This window comes from Microcebus murinus, chromosome 10, assembly GCF_040939455.1.
Source record: "Microcebus murinus isolate Inina chromosome 10, M.murinus_Inina_mat1.0, whole genome shotgun sequence".
Taxonomy (NCBI): Eukaryota; Metazoa; Chordata; class Mammalia; order Primates; family Cheirogaleidae; genus Microcebus; species Microcebus murinus.
The window spans coordinates 60,039,230-60,060,462 of NC_134113.1; the positions used below are offsets into that span (position 1 = coordinate 60,039,230).

At 40.2% G+C, this 21,233-nt stretch overlaps 2 protein-coding genes across 2 annotated transcripts in view; both read left to right on the forward strand.

Moving 5' to 3' along the window:
• The window catches only part of BLOC1S1 (biogenesis of lysosomal organelles complex 1 subunit 1), a 154,180-nt gene that overhangs the window by 32,395 nt on the left and 100,552 nt on the right, over window positions 1-21,233 (forward strand). The gene's annotated exons all lie outside the window — the stretch shown is intronic.
• Window positions 2,813-3,742, forward strand: LOC105865934 (olfactory receptor 2AP1). Its single transcript, XM_012754974.1, has one exon. The coding sequence runs from the start codon at window positions 2,813-2,815 to the stop codon at window positions 3,740-3,742; it is 930 nt and encodes a 309-aa protein (XP_012610428.1).

Consider the following 21,233-nt stretch of genomic DNA (forward strand, 5'->3'; position numbering starts at 1 on the left):
TGTCCACTTTTGTCTGTTTTATACTTCATTTCTGCATGCACCTTCCAAAAATGAAAACTGATGCTGGCTGTCTTTACCCAATAATCTATAAATGGGCTAATCAAAACCAACCTAATGATATTTAGAATATGTGACATTTCAAGGCCTCCATGACCTGCAAATAGTTCCACCTAATCTGCTTGTCCACAGCCAAATCCAGCTATGACCACCCACGGGGAAAGGAAAATATTATGATTTCATGCTCTTCCTCTTCTCTGTAGCTGATGCTCTCTTGCTAACTCCCCCACCACCACCACCACCAATTCACTTCCAAGCCAGTCTCTCTGGACCTTCTTCCCTCAGTTGTATTTTAAAGTTTGTTCCCAAAGTTGTCAACAAAGGACATTCATTAGCCTGTTCTAAACAAGAATCCCCAGGACGACTTGTGCTTCTTCACTCAATTGATCCCCCAGTGCATGCTCTCAACAGAACAGATATACCCTCTGTCCCTCTAGGTAAAGTATAACTTGGGATAAGAGGGGGAGTTCATATTCTGCCTTCTGAGGTCATCCGCTCATTTCTCCTAGAACAGAAAATCCCAGGACGACTCTGCTCCTCAAAGTCCTTCTATTAGCCTCCTACTTATTGACTCTACTCAAAAAAAGATAAGATGTCCAAAAGCTCTGATTCAGCTTCAGTTCAAATTTGTTGAAGAGCAGAGATCAACAAACCCAGACTAAACAGATAAGGGACAGGAACAGCAAAAGATTACTTCTTACCAAGAGAAGCCCTGGGAGTTAATGTATTTCTATGAAATGTAGTATAGAACTTGGTGGCAGAGAATATTAAAAATGCAATAAATTTTTTTTGAGACAGAGTGTCACTCTGTTGCCTGGGCTAGAGTGTCATGGCATCAGCCTAGCTCATAGCAACCTCAAACTCCTGGTTTCAGGCAATCCTCCTGCCTCAGCCTTCCAAATGGCTGGAACTACAGGAATGTGCCACCATGCCTAGCTAATTTTTTCTATATATTTTAAGTTTCCCAGCTAATTTCTTTCTATTTTTAGTAGAGACAGGGGTCTCGCTCTTGCTCAGGCTTGTCTTGAACTGCTAAGCTCAAGCAATCTGCCCGCCTCAGCCTCCCAGAGTGCTAGGATTACAGGCATGAGCCACCGTGCTGGCCTATTTTATAATTATATGGCCTTATAATTTTGACTTATTCAAAAACATTTAGGAAAATATAACCACTATAGCCATTTAGCTTGACTAAGTCAAGCTTGACTATAGTCAAGCCACTATAGCTTGACTATGCAAGCCTCACTTGCATAGTCAAGTGAGGAAGTATGCTTCCTGTTACAGCTTCATTGATTTCTACTTCTCTGCAGTTATGAAACCTGAAACTGATACAGATGTGAATACCTAACCACTCCCAGAAGACTTCAGGTTGGTAACCAGGAGGACAAGGGTAGCCAGAACCTTGTGTAACTTTTCTTAATCCTTGATTCCAACTGTGGACTGTGATCCATTAGGGGGTTATAAAATCAATTTAGTGGGTTGCAACCAGCATTTGAAAAAACTTTAAAATAGAAAATATCATATTATATCATAAGTGGTAAGAAATATTCTGTAAAACTTTTAAGATATGTACATGTTTGCTGAAAAAATATATGAACTTTAGAATGAATTGTGGTTCAAAAATGCTTTAAAGCTTCTACCTTATAAATATTTATTAAAAATGACTAGAAAAATTCTTGAATATATCAATAAGGACACTCCAAGATAATGTGACTCTTTTACCACAAGAGCTCACCAGTAAGTAGAAACTGTAAATGCCCTTTGAAATGTTCAAATATGGAGCTCAGAAAACCCTCCATTATAATGTTGTATGCTTTCCCACACAGAATTCACATACCCACCTACACAAAATGTTTTACACATGATTTACTGGATTCACAGACAGAGTAAATGTAATCTAGGAATTAATGAACCCCTGGTTAAAAGCTCCTGCTTTAAATACTCTCAAGCTCCTAAAATTTACTTGGCATGTAATAGAATCTCCCTATCCTTACAGGAAAGCAAAACTCCAGATCTAAAGATTCTGAATATGTTGGGGGAAGTAAGTGGAGACTATTATTCTAATCTAATATTTACTGACCCCTAGACAGGTGTGTAGCATGTTTCAAAGGACAGAATGACATAATCCTAATACATAAATCTCTGAATTCTAATAAATAGACATAGGCAGAAAAGTTTACAGGGTCCATTGGGAAGAAGTGGGGAGCTGAGATTTTTTGGCATCAAAGGAATTAAGGGAGTTGAACTAGAAGAAAAATGAAAGATTCCTATAATTATATGAAAAAGAACAAAAAAGTCAAGGAAGAGTAAGAAAAACTGCAATTTTGAGAAGAGTTAGGCAGACAAAGGAAGTAGGGCAATGAGTGGAGTCAATGGGAAGTAAGGAACATGAAGAGAGGGTGGAATTAGCAACTATTCTGGAAGGAGGCAGCAGCTGGAGGCATTCTTTTATTAACAATTCACTTATTTCACAATTTTTTGAACATCATCTGTGAAGCAGACACTTGCTTCATGCTGGTACTGGGGAGAGTGTCACATGGGGAAACAATGACAAGAACTTTCGTATCTAGGGCAACAGGACTGGGGAAGATCCAACATCATTCCAGTGGGCCAGTCGTCTGGATCATGTCATCAGAGGAAAAGTTCATGGTCCCTTTCATTTTGTTCTCAGGTTTCACCTGTCCATTTCAGAGCACCTCTTTCTTTCTCACCTTTGAATACCCTCTTTTTCACCTTGAGACTCAAAATTTTTTCAGCAATGAAAAATAAAACCATATTGACTGAGTTCATCCTTCTGGGTCTAACAGATGTCCCTGAACTCCAGGTGGCAGTTTTCATCTTTCTTTTCCTTGCCTATTTACTCAGCGTCATTGGAAATTTGACTATCCTCATCCTCACCTTACTAGATTCCCACCTTCAGACTCCCATGTATTTCTTTCTCCGGAACTTCTCCTTCTTGGAAATTTCCTTCACAAACATCTTCATTCCCAGGGTCCTGATTAGCATCACAACAGGGAACAAGAGTATCAGCTTTGCTGGCTGCTTCACTCAGTATTTCTTTGCCATATTCCTTGGGGCAACAGAGTTTTATCTTCTGGCTGCCATGTCCTATGATCGCTACGTGGCCATTTGCAAACCCCTGCATTACACGACCATCATGAGCAGCAGAGTCTGCACCCAACTGGTTCTCTGTTCTTGGCTGGGTGGGTTAATGGCTATTATACCACCAATCATCCTGATGAATCAGCAGGACTTTTGTGCATCCAACAGGCTGAATCATTATTTCTGTGACTATGAGCCTCTTCGGGAACTCTCCTGTTCAGACACAAGCCTCATAGAGAAGGTTGTCTTTCTTGTGGCATCTGTGACCCTAGCGGTCACTCTCATGATAGTGATTCTTTCTTATACATTCATCATCAAAACTATTCTGAAGCTCCCCTCTGCCCAGAAAAGGACAAAAGCCTTTTCCACTTGTTCTTCCCACATGATTGTCATTTCCCTCTCTTACGGAAGCTGCTTCTTCATGTATGTTAAGCCCTCAGCAGAAAAAGGAAATATATTCAACAAGACAATAGCTCTACTTATTACTTCAGTTGCTCCTTTGTTGAACCCCTTTATTTATACCCTAAGGAACCAACAGGTAAAACAAGCTTTCAAGGATACAGTGAAAAAGCTTGTGAATCTTTAAAGAACTTAATAATTGAAGCCTTAATAGATGACTCCCTACTATGTACCAAGCTGTTTGCTCATTATTAGCTACTCAACAATGAGTTAAACTCCAGTCCAATGAGAGAGACTTCAAAATAAATAAATTACAACCTGTTAAGTGTTAATGTAAAGAAATAAATAGGGTTTTATATGTGAAAAAGCAATTAAGTTACTCAATGATCAGAAAGAGACATAAATGTTTTCAGAAGGGATGCCACTTAAATTGGGTCTTGGCAGGTAGGAATAAGACAAGCAAGCAAAAATAGAGAAAGGGAAATTTGGGTAGAAAAAATATCGGAGCACAAAATTTCAATCCACGAAGACCAATTAAATGTTATTATCATTAATTTCAATCAAAACAAAGAGTCAGAAAAAAGTTGTAGAGATGATAATTTTAGCTTTGAAATAAGTTAAATTCTCATTTAAAATAAGTTAAATTTCCCATAATGTCAAGGAATCTGAATTTGGGATCAGATCTATGGATTGAGCAATCCTTACGATGTAGATGGTAAGTAATAATGTGAGAATAGATGAGGTCACGAATAGAAGCATGTATAAAAGAAACTTAAATTTTAATGTGAAGGACCCTCCAAAAATTTAAATAGCAGAAGAAGGAGAAGGGATAATAAGAGAGGCAAAAGATCTGTGGAATTCATGAGAAGACAATGTCTCTAGAAACATAGGTTGTTGTCAATGTGAATCGCTGCAGAGAGCGATTAATATGAAGAATGAAAGTATGAGAATTGGCAGGGTGTCATTAGGTTGATAGCCATTTTCAGCAAATGTGGAAGTCAGAGGTGGGGTAGGAAGAAGTCAAACTCTAGTGGGTTACTAATGAGTGGGAGATAAGAGAATGGTAAAATGGAATTTCAAGAGCAATGAAAAGAATGACCCCCAAGTTACATTCCCCCATGTTATCCTCTGCTTTCTCATTAATAGTACCATAATAATGGTTATGTATGTAAAGACTTTATTCACTCTAGTCTATAAGGCCCAGGAATGCAGGGATAGTATCTTTTCGATCACAATTCCATCTGCAATGCCAAGCAATGGTAGGGTCTCAATAAATTGTTAAATGGTGAATGGATAGATGGATGGACAGATGGATGAACAAATGTATGAGGGAGCCCCGGATAGATCTTTTTCAAGTAAAGAGCCTTGATCATTTGAGACTTATATACTGAGAGCAATGAATTAGCAAGACATGCTGCACATGGGCTTCTTAGACCCACCTGGAAATTCCACCCCATTTTAAATCTGGAGAAACTGAAATAGCTCACACAAGGTCACACAGCTAGGTGCCTGGACTAGAATCAGAAGCCAAATATGCCTGGTGCCAAGCTCACCTGCTTAACTACTAAGCCATACAGCCATTCTAACTGGTTTTAACATTTGCTGTCCTCAGCATTTCTCAGTATTTTAAGTAACCTTGGTTTAACCTATCTCTCACTTTCCAAGCTCTCAACAAGCTGTGTTAGAAGCCTTTAGGATATGAATCACTTTAGGAACTTGGAAGCATACAAAAGCCCATGCTCTTTCACCTGTGGCTCTTGACTTCTCTCAAGATGCTTCTCCTTTCCACATCCATATGTGTTACGACCCATGTGGATCTATTTCTTTTCTCTCTTTCAGAGGGAACATAAGACCCCAAAGAGCATGGTAACTAATAAATTAGTATTTTGCTTCCACGCTAAGCCCCAATAAGCTTTCAATGTGGGTTAAGATATGAACAGGGGAACTCATATTAGCTGCCAACTGTGCTCACCTCTTCTCTATTCACCTTTCTTAGGTGCATGTCAGTGGCTTTGGTTCCCAAAATAGTGCCATGCCCATTATAGGTACTCAGCAAATGTTCAATTAGTAAAGGAAAAATATATAATTGAAAACTCCTTTATTATTTTTAAGCTTCAAGCAATTTTCATAAGCTTTCCTACCACCTACTTGTTTTTTAAAGGGTCAAAATCTTTCTCTTCTGAACATTTAAAGTATATTTTATTTCACTGATCTGTATTTTTTCAGTCTCAAATTTGTTTCTGCTCTGACCTTTATTATTTCTTTCCTTCTACTAATTCTGGGTTCAGGTTGTTCTTGACTTTTTTGTTCCTTCAGATGCATCATTAGGTTGTTTATGTGAAATCTTTCTAGTTTTTTAATGTAGGCATTTATTGCTATAAACTTGCCTCTTAATACTGCTTTTTCTGTGTCCCATAGGTTTTGGCATGTTGTATTTCTATTTTCATTTGTTTCAAGGAATTTTTTTATTTCATTCTTAATTTCTGCCTTCATTCATTGGTCATTAAAAGCATGTTCTTTAAATTGTATGTACTTGTATAGTTCCAAATCATTCCTCTTGTTACTGATTTTTAGTTTTATTCCATTGTGGTAAGATAAGGTACTTGATGTGATTTTGATTTTTTTTATTTTTTGAAACTTGTTTTGTGTCATAATATATAGTCAATCCTGAATAATGGCCCATGTGCTGATGGAAAGAATGTGTATTCTGCAGCTACTGGGTGAAATGTTCTGTAAATGTCTATTCCATTTGGTAAATAGTTTAAATCCGATGTTTCTTTGTTGATTTTCTGTCTAGATTATCTGTCCAATGCTGAGAGTGTTCGAGTGTTGAAGTCCCCAGCTATTATGGTATTGCAATCTTTAGACCAAATAATATTTCCTTTATATACCTGGGTACTCCAATGTTGGGTGCATATGTATTTAAATTGTTATATTCTTTTGCTGAATCGATCCCTTTATCATTATATAATGTCCTTCTTTATATCTTTTTACAGCTTCTAATTTAAAATCTGTTTTGTCTGATATAAGTATAGCTACTCCTGCTTGTGTTTGGTTTCCCTTTGTGTAGAATATCTTTTTCCATTCCTTCATTTTTTATTTTTTATTTTTATTTTTCTTTTTGGTTTGATTGTGTTATTTCAAAAGACCTGTCTACCTGTCTTTAAGTTCAGAAATTCTTTCTTCTGCTTTGTCTAGTCTGTTGTTGAAGCTCTTGATTATATTTCTATTTCATTCATTGAATTATTCAGCTCTACAGTTTCTATTTGGTTCTTTTTTACAATATTTATCTCTTTGTTAAATTTCTCATTTTAATTATGAATTGTTTTCCTGATTTTTTATTTCATCATATTATGGGGGTACAAATATTGTTAAGGTTACATATATTGCTCTTGCCACCACCACCCACCGAGTCAGAGCTTCAAGCCTGTCGATCCTTCAGGTGGTGCGCATCGCACTCATTATGTAAGTATACACCCATCCCCCCGCCCCCCGCCTGCTCAACACCCAATAAATGTTTCCTTTTTTTTTTTTTTGACATGTTGGTTACATTTTATATATTTGCCTCTCCCTAAGAAGGGTTAGAGGTATGCCCTTCCCCTCCACAGTGCTCACCACATCCCTAAGATGTGGGTCTACACCACCCCCTGAATCCCTGGTGAACATTACCACCATTTGAGCACCATAGTTTTACTCAGTAAGTACCAATTTGATGGTGAGTACATACGGAGCCCATTTTCCTGATCTTGTGTTGCCTCACTTTGGATAATGGGCTTAAGCTTAATCCAGGATAGTATAAGCGGTACTAGCTCAATGTCTTTTCTTAGAAGAAAAAATCAAACAACCCCATCAAGAAATGGGCAACAGAAATGAACAGAAATTTCTCCAAAGAAGACAGAATAATGGACTGCAAGCATATAAAAAAAATGCTCAACTTCTCTAATCATTAGAGAAATGCAAATCAAAACCACAACGAGATACCACCTAACCCCAGTGAGAATGGCCTGTATCAAGAAATCCCAAAACAACAAATGCTGGCGAGGATGTGGAGAGACAGGAACACTCTTACACTGCTGGTGGGACCGCAAATTAGTGCAACCTTTGTGGAAAAGAATTTGGATATACCTCAAACAGAATCAAACAAAATAGAAATACCATTCGACCCAGCAATAGCATTGTTAGGCATCTACCCAAAAGAGCATAAGACATTCTATTATAAAGACATCTGCACCCGAATGTTTATGGCAGCACAATTCATTATTGCAAGGACATGGAAACAACCCAAGTGTCCGTCAATTCATGAGTGGATAAATAAAACTTGGTATATGTTCACAATGGAATATTACTGTTTTCTGATTTTTTTAATTGTCTATCTGTATTCCCTTCCTTAAGATTATTATTTTTTTTGGCCAGGTGCGGTGGCTCACGCCTGTAATCCTAGCTCTCTGGGAGGCCGAGACGGGCAGATTGCTCAAGGTCAGGAGTTCGAAACCAGCCTGAGCAAGAGCGAGACCCCCATCTCTACTATAAATAGAAAGAAATTAATTGGCCAACTAATATATATAGAAAAAATTAGCTGGGCATGGTGGCACATGCCTGTAGTCCCAGCTACTCGGGAGGCTGAGGCAGCAGGATTGCTTGAGCCCAGGAGTTTGAGGTTGCTGTGAGGTAGGCTGATACCATGGCACTCGCTCTAGCCTGGGCAACAAAGTGAGACTCTGTCTCAAAAAAAAAAATTATTATTTTTAATTCTTTGGGGGCGTAATTTTGTATATTTCCTTATGATTGGAGTCTGCTACTGGAGAATTATTGTGTCCTTTGGAAGTGTCATGTTTCCTTGCTTTTTCATATTTGATGTGTCTCTAAATTGATTTACACACATGTGGTGGAACAGTTACCTCTTCCAATTTTATGGAGATTTCATAGGAAAAGACATTCATATGGATGGCTGCTGGGGTGTCAGTTTGATGCAGTGAGTTACCTTTGGTTCTAGGTGGATGCGGTAGTATAGTCTTTGTGTAGTTTCTTCTGCTGTAATCTTTGCTAGTGATGTTTGTGTATCTCTCAGTGGCCTAGGATGAGAGTGTGTAGCAGTTGGTATGGCTTTGCTGAGAGTGGGCTCACTGGGCTATTTCTCAAGTCCGAAGTGCGTGCACGCACATGTGGGTTAGCCAACTTGGGGTCTGGCTTGCTGGGGTTGAAGCCATAGGGCTATTACTCTGGCTGGGGGCATGGGAGCACAGTTTCTCAGCTGGCTCAGGGGTGTGTCTGCTGGTGGTGGCCCACCAGGCTGTTTCTTAAGCCCCCACTATAGGTGCAGGGCCTTTGGGCAGGCCAGTGGTGTGTTTGTAGGTAGGGGGCGCCGCAGGATTTTTTCAAGTTCTGAGTGCAGGCATGTAGATACTCTGTTGGCATAGGGGTGTGTCAGCTGCTCAGTGGCATGGGGACGTCTCACACTTGGGGGAGGGTGTGCAGCAGCTTGGCCAGCTCAAGGGCAAACTCACTCTGGGCAGGACTGCCAGATTGTTATTTTGGCTGAAAGTACAGACAGCAGGAGTCAGTTTCCCTGCTATGCAGAACCAGAGTCACAGGAGATCCTGGGCCCAGGCTCTGCACAGCTGAGATTGTGGCTAAATGCCACATTCAGCCACCCATGTGAACTTGGTGGAATGAAGATGGAGCCCCAGTTCTGGAGAGATGCAGTGGCTACTGGCCCCCAGAGCAGGGCACACTCCAGAGGTGGCTCTAGTCTCAAAATGATGCCATGATGCATCAGCTTGGTCCACAGAGGGTACGTAGGGGTTAGAGAGTGCACATTTTATGCTCCTAATATGAAGCAATGCAGCTGTGTGAATTTCTGGCACCTCTCCAAGCTGGGCTAAGGGCTTGCAAACACTGAGATTCTCCTATAGTAAGAACTGTAGGTGTTTGCAGTGGCAATGGGGCAATGAAGGCTGGTGGGGATCTTCTGCTTACCTTTTCCACACAAGGGGAAGTCCATTGGATTCCAGACCAATCCAATCCCAGCAGGAGAGCTGGAGCTGCAGCTGGGTGCCTCCATGTTGCCCTCCTGGGCTTCCAATCACCACAGGTACCTCTCACTCCTCCACTTCCCTCCAGGGCTCTCCCTTCAACACTCCAGTGAAATCTTTGTTGTTCATTTGTTGCCTTGGTCCTTTCTTTTGGGGGTGGATGAGTGTCAGGTATCTCTAGTCAGCCATCTTACTGATGTCACTTCTTAAGCATATTTTAAACGACACAGTTGTTTCTTTGTAGAGATATCTTTTAATACAAATGAATCCTCTGTTAATGTTACTTTGCTTAATATTATTGTAAGAGCTATTTTCGCCTTTTCTCAGGGAGAGTGGTAGGTAAATAAATTAAGAGCAAAACCAGATTTTCACAAAGGCAAAATGATCATATTTTCAGAAGTCTAAGGGGCAACATACCCCTAAAAAATGTATTCCCCACCAACCTATCTTTAATATCTACAATCTACTGTTAGGAGTTAAATCACTTGATTTTAAATCTTTCTTCTTATTAAAATGCAGATAGGAAAGGTGGTGCACTGGTATTCGGTAGTAGTAAATGCCCCCAAAATCTCAGTGGCTTAAATAACAAAAGTTTACAACCTCTCCTATATGTCCAATGTGGGTCAGCAGTAAACTCTGCTCCATGTACTCTCCCTTTTTTTTTTCTTTTTTGAGACAGAATCTCACTCTGTTGCCCAGGCTAGAGCGCCGTGGCATCAGTCTAGCTCACAGCAGCCGCAAACTCCTGGGCTCAAGCAATCTTTCTGCCTCAGCCTCCCGAGTAGCTGGGACTACAGGCATGCACCACCATGCCCGGCTAATTTTTTTGTATATATATTTTTAGTTGGTCGATTAATTTCTTTCTATTTTTAGTAGAGACGGGGTCTTGCTCTTGCTCAGGCTGGTTTCGAACTCCTAATGTTGAGCGATCCTCCTGCCTCGGCCTCCCAGAGTGCTAGGATTATAGGCGTGAGCCACCACGTCCGGCCTCCATGTACTCTCTCCACATCATCTTATTATGCTGCCATCTCCAAATGATGCTTCAAGTACCATCACAATAGGAAAAGCACAGAGCTGGAATGTCTCAAACCTGAAATTAAATGCTCTACCCAAAACCTACTGGCCAAAATTAGTTAACAACTGCAAAGAAATGTGTACTTCTGTTATGACACCTGAGTGACTTGAATGTTAACAACTGCAAGAAATGTGATCTCTCCACACACAGAGAGGGAAAACAGAACATGAGAATGATCTGCAAAAGGTGAGAGAGAATACTGTCTTGGCTAGAATACAAGATATTCTTTCCAAAGACAGCCAAGCTATAAACAGGACTGGCTAAGGAAATTTGGCAGAGCAAATTATTGGCATGAAAGCTGTAATGAGAACAGAATGAAAATGGAGAAAGTGATAGCACTTACTTTAACAAAAAAGAGAGAGAACAGAATGAGGAAGGCAAAGTCTCACAGTCTAATCTTTTTAAAATACAAATCAGATCATGTTACTCTCTTTCTTAGAACCTTCTGATGGCTTCTTATTATTTAGATTCCAAATTCCTTACCATAATCTACGAGGTACTACATGACCTGGTTCTGGCTCAGTTCTCCAACCCCCTTCCCACAACTGAGAGACCAGGTCCAGAAGAGTTAATGGTTAGAACTGATGGTCCTCCTTTCTCTAATAGAACTTCAAGACTAATTGCATCATGTTATTACCTCCCTGTCTACCTTGATCACTACCAGAACTAAAAGCACTATATATTATCCCTCATTACCACAAGTGGTCTATCAGCTTCAAAAGCCCCTATATCCTCAACTTCTCTGTATGCTCTCTTCTCTTATGTCTTCCTCTAACTGAAACCATCTATCCTTTGAGAACCTGTTTTCCATGCTGTTCCCTTAAGCAGTGACTGTGCTGTCTCTACACTCCACATTTTTCTGGTCCTGAAGGTGGGATAGGTAGCCTCCTTACTCCTCATTGCCTCTTCCAGGTTATTGGCTTCCTTTCTCCTGAAAAACAGTACATTCCTTAAAAGCACGTGCCATTGGATTATATCACTGCCACAAGTGTCTTCCCAATTCAGTGAAAAATTTAGCAAGTGGCTTATTGTCTTTCACTGTACTACTTACTTTTGTTATGACTCCTGAGTGACTTGAATAGCTACGTGAGTGATCCAGACAATACTCTGGCACCTTGTTTCCTAGCATTTTCATTTCCAGTGGTCTTGTCAACCACCCACACTCTCATTTAAAATAACCTAGACCTCGTCATTTACAATAACTGCACTGCTAAATTCTCAATTCCAAGCATCCAACCACGGTGCACATGTGGTATGACCACAACCTTCAATCTTCTCCCTCTACTACTTCTGCTCCAAAAACTCTCCAACCCAAAAAGACTCCCATTAACTCTACACCTTTCACTGCCTAACATGCCCTTACTTCCTTCCTCATCTGTTTTAGATTCTCTAGTCCACTACCAATCAAACACTCCCTTGCAGGTCCCCTCAATTCCCTTATATCTCTCTCCCTCCCATTTCTCTGTTCTCAGAAGTTTGGGATGTACTCACTGTCTACATCTTCACATTCTTTCTTAAACCCATTCCAAACAGCCTTCTCCCACCACACTAATAAAACTCCTATCAAAGTCAACTACAACCTCCAGTTTACAGACTTACTGGCTATATCTCAGTCCTCATCTGATTTCACCTCTCAGCAGCATCCTACAATAAATCTTCCTATAATACTTCTTGAATCATTTTCTTCCCTTGTGGCTTCGGAGACACCACACTGTTTTGTTCCTCATTCTTCTCTGGCTTCTTTGAAGTTTTTACTAAGGATGAATTTTTTAGAGATTGTTTTTATTAATATATTTTTCATTGACAAATCATAATAGTATACATTTATGGGGTACAAGGTGATGTTTTGGTATATGCATACAATGTGAAATGATTAAATCAAGCTAATTAATACACCCATCACCTCACTTACTTATTTTTATGGTGAGACATTTGATATTTACATTCTTAGTTATTTTGAGGTATTAATTCAGTATTTAAAGAGAAAGGAACTCTGTCCACCAAATGACAGGTTTAGAGCCTTGCTTATCACTACAGCAAGGAAGATACACTGATGCAAAGAGCAAAGAGCACCCAGCAGAAATTGTAGGATTCTTATATTACAGGAGAATTCAAAATATAGCAAAGCTGTGCTGCCACATTTGAGAGATAACATGCACCACAATTTAGAGTGCTGTTCTGGCCCATCTACTGGGTGGTCCATAAAACTGCACATAATAAAAGAAAGCTCTCCCAAATGGCTCTCACTTCAGTATAAGCAGAGTTCGTATGATTCTGTGGATGTAATTGCATGAAAATGTTTGTGGCTGATCAGGATGCTGTGTGGAATTTGTGATACATCCAAATAGGAAAATCTCAGTCCAAATCCTCTTTGGTTTTGAGGTAAACCCACGCCATCTTTGGTAAATGACTTGTTCTTTGGGAAATTAATGTTTTGCTTGTTACTGGGCCTGTCCAAGCCTGAATGCCTGTTAATGAGGCAACCTGAAACCATGCTTGTTGAACTACTTGTGGTAAACGAGTGTTAAATGTTCATTAAGTCATAAAAACAGAAATGTTTAGAGATATCCCACTATCAAATGGAAGTGGTACGTGTAAGAAGCTCATGTCGATCCTAAAGCCAGAAGCAATTTGTATGTGCAGGAGGCTCACACTCCCCATACACCAACTCTTCCTCCAATGTCTCTTTTTCCTCACACCGCAACTAGAATCTCATGGTGGTGGGGGTTCCATTTACTAACTGCTGGGGAAGAAAAATAAAGCTCTCTTTTTTATTTCATCATATTATGGGGGTACAAATATTGTTAAGGTTACATATATTGCCCTTGCCACCCCTCCCCGCTCCACCCCCTTCTCGTCCCCCCATCCCCGGCTGAGTCAGAGCTTCAAGCGTGTCCATTCTCCAGATGGTGCCCATCGCACTCATTACGTAAGTATACATCCATCCCCTCCTCCCCCCCCACCCACCCAACACCCAATAAATGTTTCTTTTTTTTTTTTTTTTTTTTTGACATTTTGGTTACATTTTATATCTTTGCCTTTCCTTAGGAAGGGTTAGAGGTATGCCCTTCCCCTTCACAATGCTCACCACATCCCTAAGATGTGAGTCTACCCCCTTCCCCAAAATCCCTGGTGAACATTACCACCATTTGAGCACCATAGTTTTAATCAGTCAGTACCAATTCGATGTCGAGTACATGTGGTGCCCATTTTCCTGATCTTGTGTTGCCTAACTTTGGATAATGGGCTTAAGCTTAATCCAGGATAGTATAAGCGGTGCTAGCTCGCTGTCATTTCTTAGAATTGAGTAATATTCTATTGTGAATATATACCAAATTTTAATTATCCACTCATGAATTGATGGGCACTTCAGCTGTTTCCATGTCCTTACAATAGTGAATTGTGCCGCCATAAACATTCAGGTGCAAATGTCTTTATAATAGAATGTCTTATGCTATTTTGGGTAGATACCTAACAATGCTATTGCTGGGTTGAATCGTATTTCTATTTTTAGCTGTTTGAGGTATCTCCAAATTCTTTTCCACAAAGGTTGCACTAATTTGCAGTCCCATCAGCAGTATAAGAGTGTTCCTGTCTCTCCACATCCTCGCCAGCATTTGTTGTTTTGGAATTTCTTGATACAGGCCATTCTCACTGAGGTTAGGTGGTATCTCATTGTGGTTTTGATTTGCATTTCTGTAATGATTAGAGATGTTGAGCATTTTTTTATATGCTTGCAGTCCATTATTCTGTCTTCTTTGGAGAAATTTCTGTTCATTTCTGTTGCCCATTTCTTGATGGGGTTGTTTGATTTTTCCTTGTTAATTCTTTTGAGTTCTAGATAGATTCTTGTTATTAGACCTTTATCAGAAGTATAGAGAGCAAATATTTTCTCCCATTCTGTGGGTTGCCTATTTGCTCTAATGATAGTTTCCTTGGCCATGCAGAAGCTTTTTAATTTGATTAGATCCCATTTCATTTTTGATGCTGTGGTGATTGCCTTGGGGGTCTTCCTCAAGAATTCTTTGCCTAGGCCAATGTCTGATAGGGTTTTCCCAACATCTTCTTCTAAGATTCTTAAGGTTTCATTCCTTAGGTTTAAATCTGTTATCCATCTTGAGTGGATTTTTGTGAGAGGTGAGAGGTAGGGATTCTGATTCAATCTTCTGCATGTAGCTATCCAATAAAGCTCTCTTTATAGAGTTTTGCACAATATACTGATATCAGCCAGAAGGGGCCTACTGTGGCTTTACAATCCTAGGCATGGCCAGGAAAAGTAGTTAGAAAAAGGAATCCTCCCCCCAGCAAAATTTTGATATAAGGAGTTGTCTACCTTGTCTAGAAGAAGAAATGGCTACAAGTATAGATCTATGCCATTTTATGATTAGAGGATAATAAGTTGTCTGTGTGATCAGGGACTTCATATGAAAAAAATTGGATGATTGGATAACCAGGAAGTTTGGGATAGAGGAATGCAGATGCACCTCTCATAACATGACTAGAGTTGTATACGGTCTAAATATGAGGGATCACTATAAGTCTTCTTCAGCAAACAGATGCATGCATGCACACACACACACACACACACACACATCAAAAACTTAGTAGACAAACTGACTTTTTCTGTGGATGAGAATCAACCTCTCTTCTCACCATTTTAACACTGTTCAATGAACTCAAAAATAAAGTAACCATGATGGCAGATTATGCATCAGCCTTTCCTTGCCAAGACTGATTTGGCTCCTGTCATTGCTAGGTCCAATTTTCTAATAGCAGAAACCAAAGCCAAGCCTATCACATGGCACCTCCTAGTCCCATATGTAATCAACCACCTGCTAATCACTTAATTGCACAAGACCCTTTCTATTATAGTGGGAGCATCTATTGTCTTCATTGTAATACAACTTCATTCTGAATATGCATTTATTCTCCCAGCTCAGCATTATCAATCATGGGCAAGCTGAATGCCTTATTTACCATCATGTTATCCCACAGCATTTCTTATAAGCAAGGAGAAATATTGTGTGATATATATATATATATATCACCTTCTATCTTGAACACCCACAATTTACCAACCCAGACTCTGAAACTAACTCCAAATTCCCAAAAGAGAGAATATAATTGGCTGTTTGGCTTATGTCTACACTTAGTTCATTCACCTCTGTCCTAGTTCATTCTCCTCTGGTTTTCTCAAAAGGCAGTCTGAGCTGGGAAAAAAAAAAGGTTATCCATCATACCTACTATAAAATTATATCTTCCTCTAGCCTCCTGACTCAAAGATTACCCACAGATAAATGTCCCTCAAACCTCTAACTATATTTCATTAATCACCTCTCCTGAAAATTATACTGTTCTTGTTTTTTTACTCCCTCTCTGTTGCCTTTTCTCTATTTTCACCTATTGTCCTGGTGCACATGGTATTGCTCTCCAGTAATCTCTCAGGAATATATTTGTCCTTCCTAAAGAGTTCTATATGCTATAATTCTGTACTGCATTAACATTCTCAAAACTCCATACTGGGAATGGTTAATGGGTGCAAAAATATAGTTAGGTAGACAGAACGAACAATATTTGACAGCATAACAAAGTGACTATAATCAACAAGTTCAGGTACACTTTAAAATAACTAAAAGAGTGGAATTGGAATATCCCTAGCACAAAGAAATGTTAAATGCCTGAGGTGATAGATACCCCAATTGCCCTGATTTGATTAATTCACGTCATATGCGTATATCAAAACATCACATGTACCCTATAAAGATATACAACTAGTATGTACCCATAATAATTAAAAATAAATTTTTTATCTCTCCACATACATGTAACCAAAATGTTCATACCCCCATAATATCCCAAAATTTTAAAAAAGGGAAAAAAATAATTTTTTTTAAATCCATACTTGGCACACTCACCCATTAGGTCTCTTTGTCTAAAGACAAACTGGGATCAAACGGGAGAGATGGTTCACAAGTTAATCATAGACTGTCTAGGATCAGCTTCAGATTGAGTGAATTTGAAAAAGTTTGAGCAGGAGTGTCAATAAACAAATGGAGGAGCCTTCAAGCCTCATGGAAGAACACAGAGAACACAGGACAAGATCAGAGGATAGTTATTAGGGTATAAAGGACTAAAAAAGAAAAGAAGCTTGGGGGAAATACTAAACCCTCCTCCATCTCTCATATTTGTTGACCAATATGTGAGATCACCAAAGCAACAGAAGGCAAATGCCCTCACTGCAACCATCTTCCTCTTAGGAGACACATGGTGTTATGAACATTAAGCAAATGAGTTATATTATCTAGCATTATACTAAAATATAGTAAAAGTATATTGTTTAGCATTATGCCTAGTATAAAGTAAACTGATCAAAAAATGTGTCACTGCAAAATGGAAATAGTAAGTTCTTACCTAATAATAATAACCTTAAGTGTAAATAGATTAAATTCTCCAATTAAAAGACATGGAGACCTGGAACAAGATGACCAGAGACACCAGCTGCCAGATCATCTCAGAAAGAAGGATAAGTTTTCGATGAAAAAGAAAAAGTAAACAAACATAGATTGGGTGTAATTCTGAGGAAAATGTGCCAGAAACTACCAGAGATTCCACAGGAAGAAGTTGTGGAGCAGAACAAGAAGGAGCAAGATATTGGCAGAGATCAAACCCTGAAAGTCTTGGAGTCCAGTGAAAAGGGTGGGTGGAGCTATTTGTTTCTGCCTCCCTTCACATCTCTGGCAGTCAGCAGGCTCGCAAGCTGCTAGAGAGCCTTTCCACTCTCACAAGCACAAAAACTGTGGCCACCGGTGAACTGAGAGCCTCTTGAGGACAAAGCACCAAGCTGCCAGCCCTCTTGGGGTCCCTTCTTGTCACCAAAGACCGAAACTCAGACGGCAGGCACCATATTGCTTCTCCACCCACCATACACCTTTGTCCTCCCCAGGGGACTTCAACCCCTCATTTTTCTTCTCACTCATTCCCACACAAACATTTCTCAACTCCAACACAGACAGCAAGAGCCACAGGGGGCTGGTGGGTCCCAGGGGATCTGCATGACCCCAGAGCCTGGACATTCCAAGAGGGCTGCCTTCCAAAGTGAAGGACAGAGATGACCAGAATGCTAGCTGTCCTCTATTCCGACTCTTTTCCTCTCATTCCTCTCCCCCACCTGCTGCTGCCAGCTGCCAAGAGAGACGATTGAGCCGGGGCTCTCAGGAATGGTTGCTCCCCCTCTGTTGGTGCTTCCACCATACCAAGACTTCCACAGAGAGTAGGACTCAAACCTTTTCTCTTAAAGACCTGCAGTGGACTAAGGAGTGCTCAGAGTGTGAACTCCCTGCTCACCATCCCCCCTGGTGCTGCTCACCTGGCTCTCCGTCAGAGCAGAGCACAACCCAAAGTGGAAGAACATCAAACCTGCTTGAGCACCCATAGGCAACTCAGGACCAGCATGTTTCTCCCTGGCACAGTCATGGATTGATCTTTGGGGACCCAGGGATAGCTCTGAAGACCAGATCCTATACCCCCAGGACTCAATCGTGTTGCTCAAGGGCACAAAGTGGAGATTTGTTAACTAATCTTGGGAGGCGAGGGAGCCCCTGTGGGCAGAAATGAAAATAGAGTGCAGTGTGGGTCCCAGCCATAGCACATGCATGGAGCACCCCTCCCCCCACAGGAAGGCTGCTCTCTCAGCCCACAGTGGAATCCTGGACAGGAAAGCTCTCAGCTCACAGCACCCTCCATGGGGAAGCTCAGCTAGTTTGAGCTCCTGACTGCTGGCAGATGCCAGAGAAAAACCACAGAGCAGGGGAGGGAGGAGAAGCATGAAATCCAGTCCAGACAGCCAGATTATGAGTATCAGACAGCCCCTCCCTGACAAGCAGACTTTCTGACTGCTAGGGCCACTTCAGCCCCTCCCTGCCATCTTTCCCCAGAAGCCTGGACTGGACCTTTTATTCTTGCTGAAACAGTGACCTTACCAGCTTTTGTGGAGCCTGAGGGAAGCCTCACCCAACTCAGCCCCACAAAGACTTACTCCCCCACTGGCCTCTGCTGTGGTGGAGAATAAGGAGAAAACTTCTCACCTGTAAGTTCCAGGGCCCCATCCACCTCTTGGGCATTGGAGTGCTGTCTCTCTTAAGTGATTCTTTTGTGGCCAATCTAGAGCCAGTCACAAGTCCCAAAAACAACACTGCAGCTTGATCCTTCTTGCAAGCACAAACTACTGACAAGGAGTTCAACTTGCACAGTCCCTTACATTTACTGACACCATTATACAGGGTATGGTTAATTCTTACCAATAAGCACCACCTACCATCTCAGAGATTAAACTGGGTCTGCCAATACAATTCATACTGTTAAGAAGACCACAGGCCTGGGGAAAGAAAAAGGATTTCAAAGACCTCCATCCTCCCTCATCAAAGAGAGATAGGGAATCGTCCACACACATAGGTCATCACAGCTACAGCCTACAAACAACCAGCAACTGAGAAAACCACTGCATTAAGGATATCTATAACCAAGGCATCCACCCAGAAACTAGAGCACCATCAAAATAACCAAACCAAACCAAAGGTTCTTACCTAACATGTGCTACAGGCACACCCTTATGAGTGAGGGTGGAAACAAGCTCCATCTAACCAAAAGAAAATCCAAAAATAAGAATCAACAGCTACTACATATGAGAAGAAATCAGTGAAAGAACTCCAGAAGTATGAAAAATCACAAAGAAAGGACACCCCCAAAGGGGAACACCAGCTTTCTAGCAGTGGATCACAACCAAAATGAAAATATTGAAATAACAGATAAAGAATTCAAAATAGAGATTTAAGGAAGCTCAATGAAACCCAATAGAAAATGGAAAACCAACTCAAAGAAACCAGAAATGAATGAAAAATTCACTGAATAGATCAACAAATTTGGGGAAAAAAATAGAATTTCTGGAAATGAAAATTTAACTTAAGGAAATACAAAACACAGTAGAAAGTTTTAAGAATAGGCTAGACCAGAAAGAAGAAATAATCTCAGAGCTTGAAGATAACTCATTTGAATTAACTAAATCAGTCAAAAATTAAGAACAAAGAATTAAGAGAAATGAGGAAAACCTCAAGAAATATGAGATTGTGTAAAATGGACAAATACAAGAATCATAGGCATCCCTGAGGTTGAAGAAGAAAACACACAAAGGCTGAAACACCTATTTGAGAGAATAATTGAAGAAAACTTCCCTGATCTTGCCAGAGATTTAGACAGCCAGATACAAGAAGTTCAATGAACACCTAGGAGATTCATTGCAAAAAAAAAAACAAAAAAAAACAATCACCAAGACACATAGTCATCAGACTGGCCAAAGTCAACACAAGGGAGGAACTCCTGTGTGCCATGAGGTAAAAACATCAAGTAAATTATAAAGGGAAATCCATCTGACAGACTTCTCAATGGAGACCTTACAACCCAGAAGGGATTGGGGCCCCATCATCAGTCTTCTTAAACAGAACAACTGCCAGCCTAGAATTTTGATCCTGCAAAACTAAGTTTCATATAAGAAAGAGAAATAAAGAACTTTTCCAAACAAACAAACACTAAGGGAATTTCTCAAGACCAGACCACCCTGCAGGAAATACTCAGTACTGCACTATGATGGATCAGCACAACAGACACCCACCAGTGTAAATCCACCTAAAAGTTAAGGCTAAGAGCAATATGGAGATACCTTAAAGTGATACAAGTAGATCTACCATTTGATCCAGCAATTCCACTACTGGGCATCTATCCAAAAGATCAAAAGTCACTTTATAAAAAAGACACCTGCACTCAAATGTTTATAGCAGCACAATTCACAATTGCAAAGCTGTGGAAACAACCCAAGTGCCCATCAATTCATGAGTGGATTAATAAAATGTGGTATATGTATACCATGGAGTACTACTCAGCTTTAAGAAATAATGGTGATATAGCACCTCTTGTATTTTCCTGGATAGAGCTGGAACCCATTCTACTAAGTGAAGCATCTCAAGAATGGAAAAACAAGCACCACATGTACTCACCAGCAAATTGGTATTAACAAATCACTACCTCAGTGGACATATAGGAATAACATTTATCAGGTGTCGGGCAGGTGGGAAGGGGGAGGAGGGGATGGGTATATACAAACACAATAAGTGAGATGGGCAACATTTGGGGGATGCTCATGCTTGAGGTTCTGACTCAAGAGGGAAGGGGGCCATGGGCAATATAGGTGACCTTAACACTTGTACCCCCATAATATGCTAACATTAAAAAAGAAAAGAAAAGAAAAAGAAAAAAAAAGAGACATGAAAGAACCACCTGGAAGTTAAACAAATGCCTAACAGGAGTTAAAAAAAAATAGCATAAGAGGTAAAACAAAGCAATAAGGTATTACCACATATATGTGAAATCTAAAAAAGTTGATCTCGTAGAAATAAAATAGAATGGTGGCTCCCAGAGGCTAGGGCAGTTGGGGGTTGAGGGGCTGGGGAAATATTGGTCAAAGTATTCAAAATTACAGTTAGACAGGAGAAATGAGTTCAAGAGATCTATTGAACTTGTAT

Excerpts from the sequence above, each read along its gene's own strand:
- LOC105865934 (XM_012754974.1), top strand. The coding sequence starts at position 2,813 with ATGAAAAATAAAACCATATTGACTGAGTTCATCCTTCTGGGTCTAACA.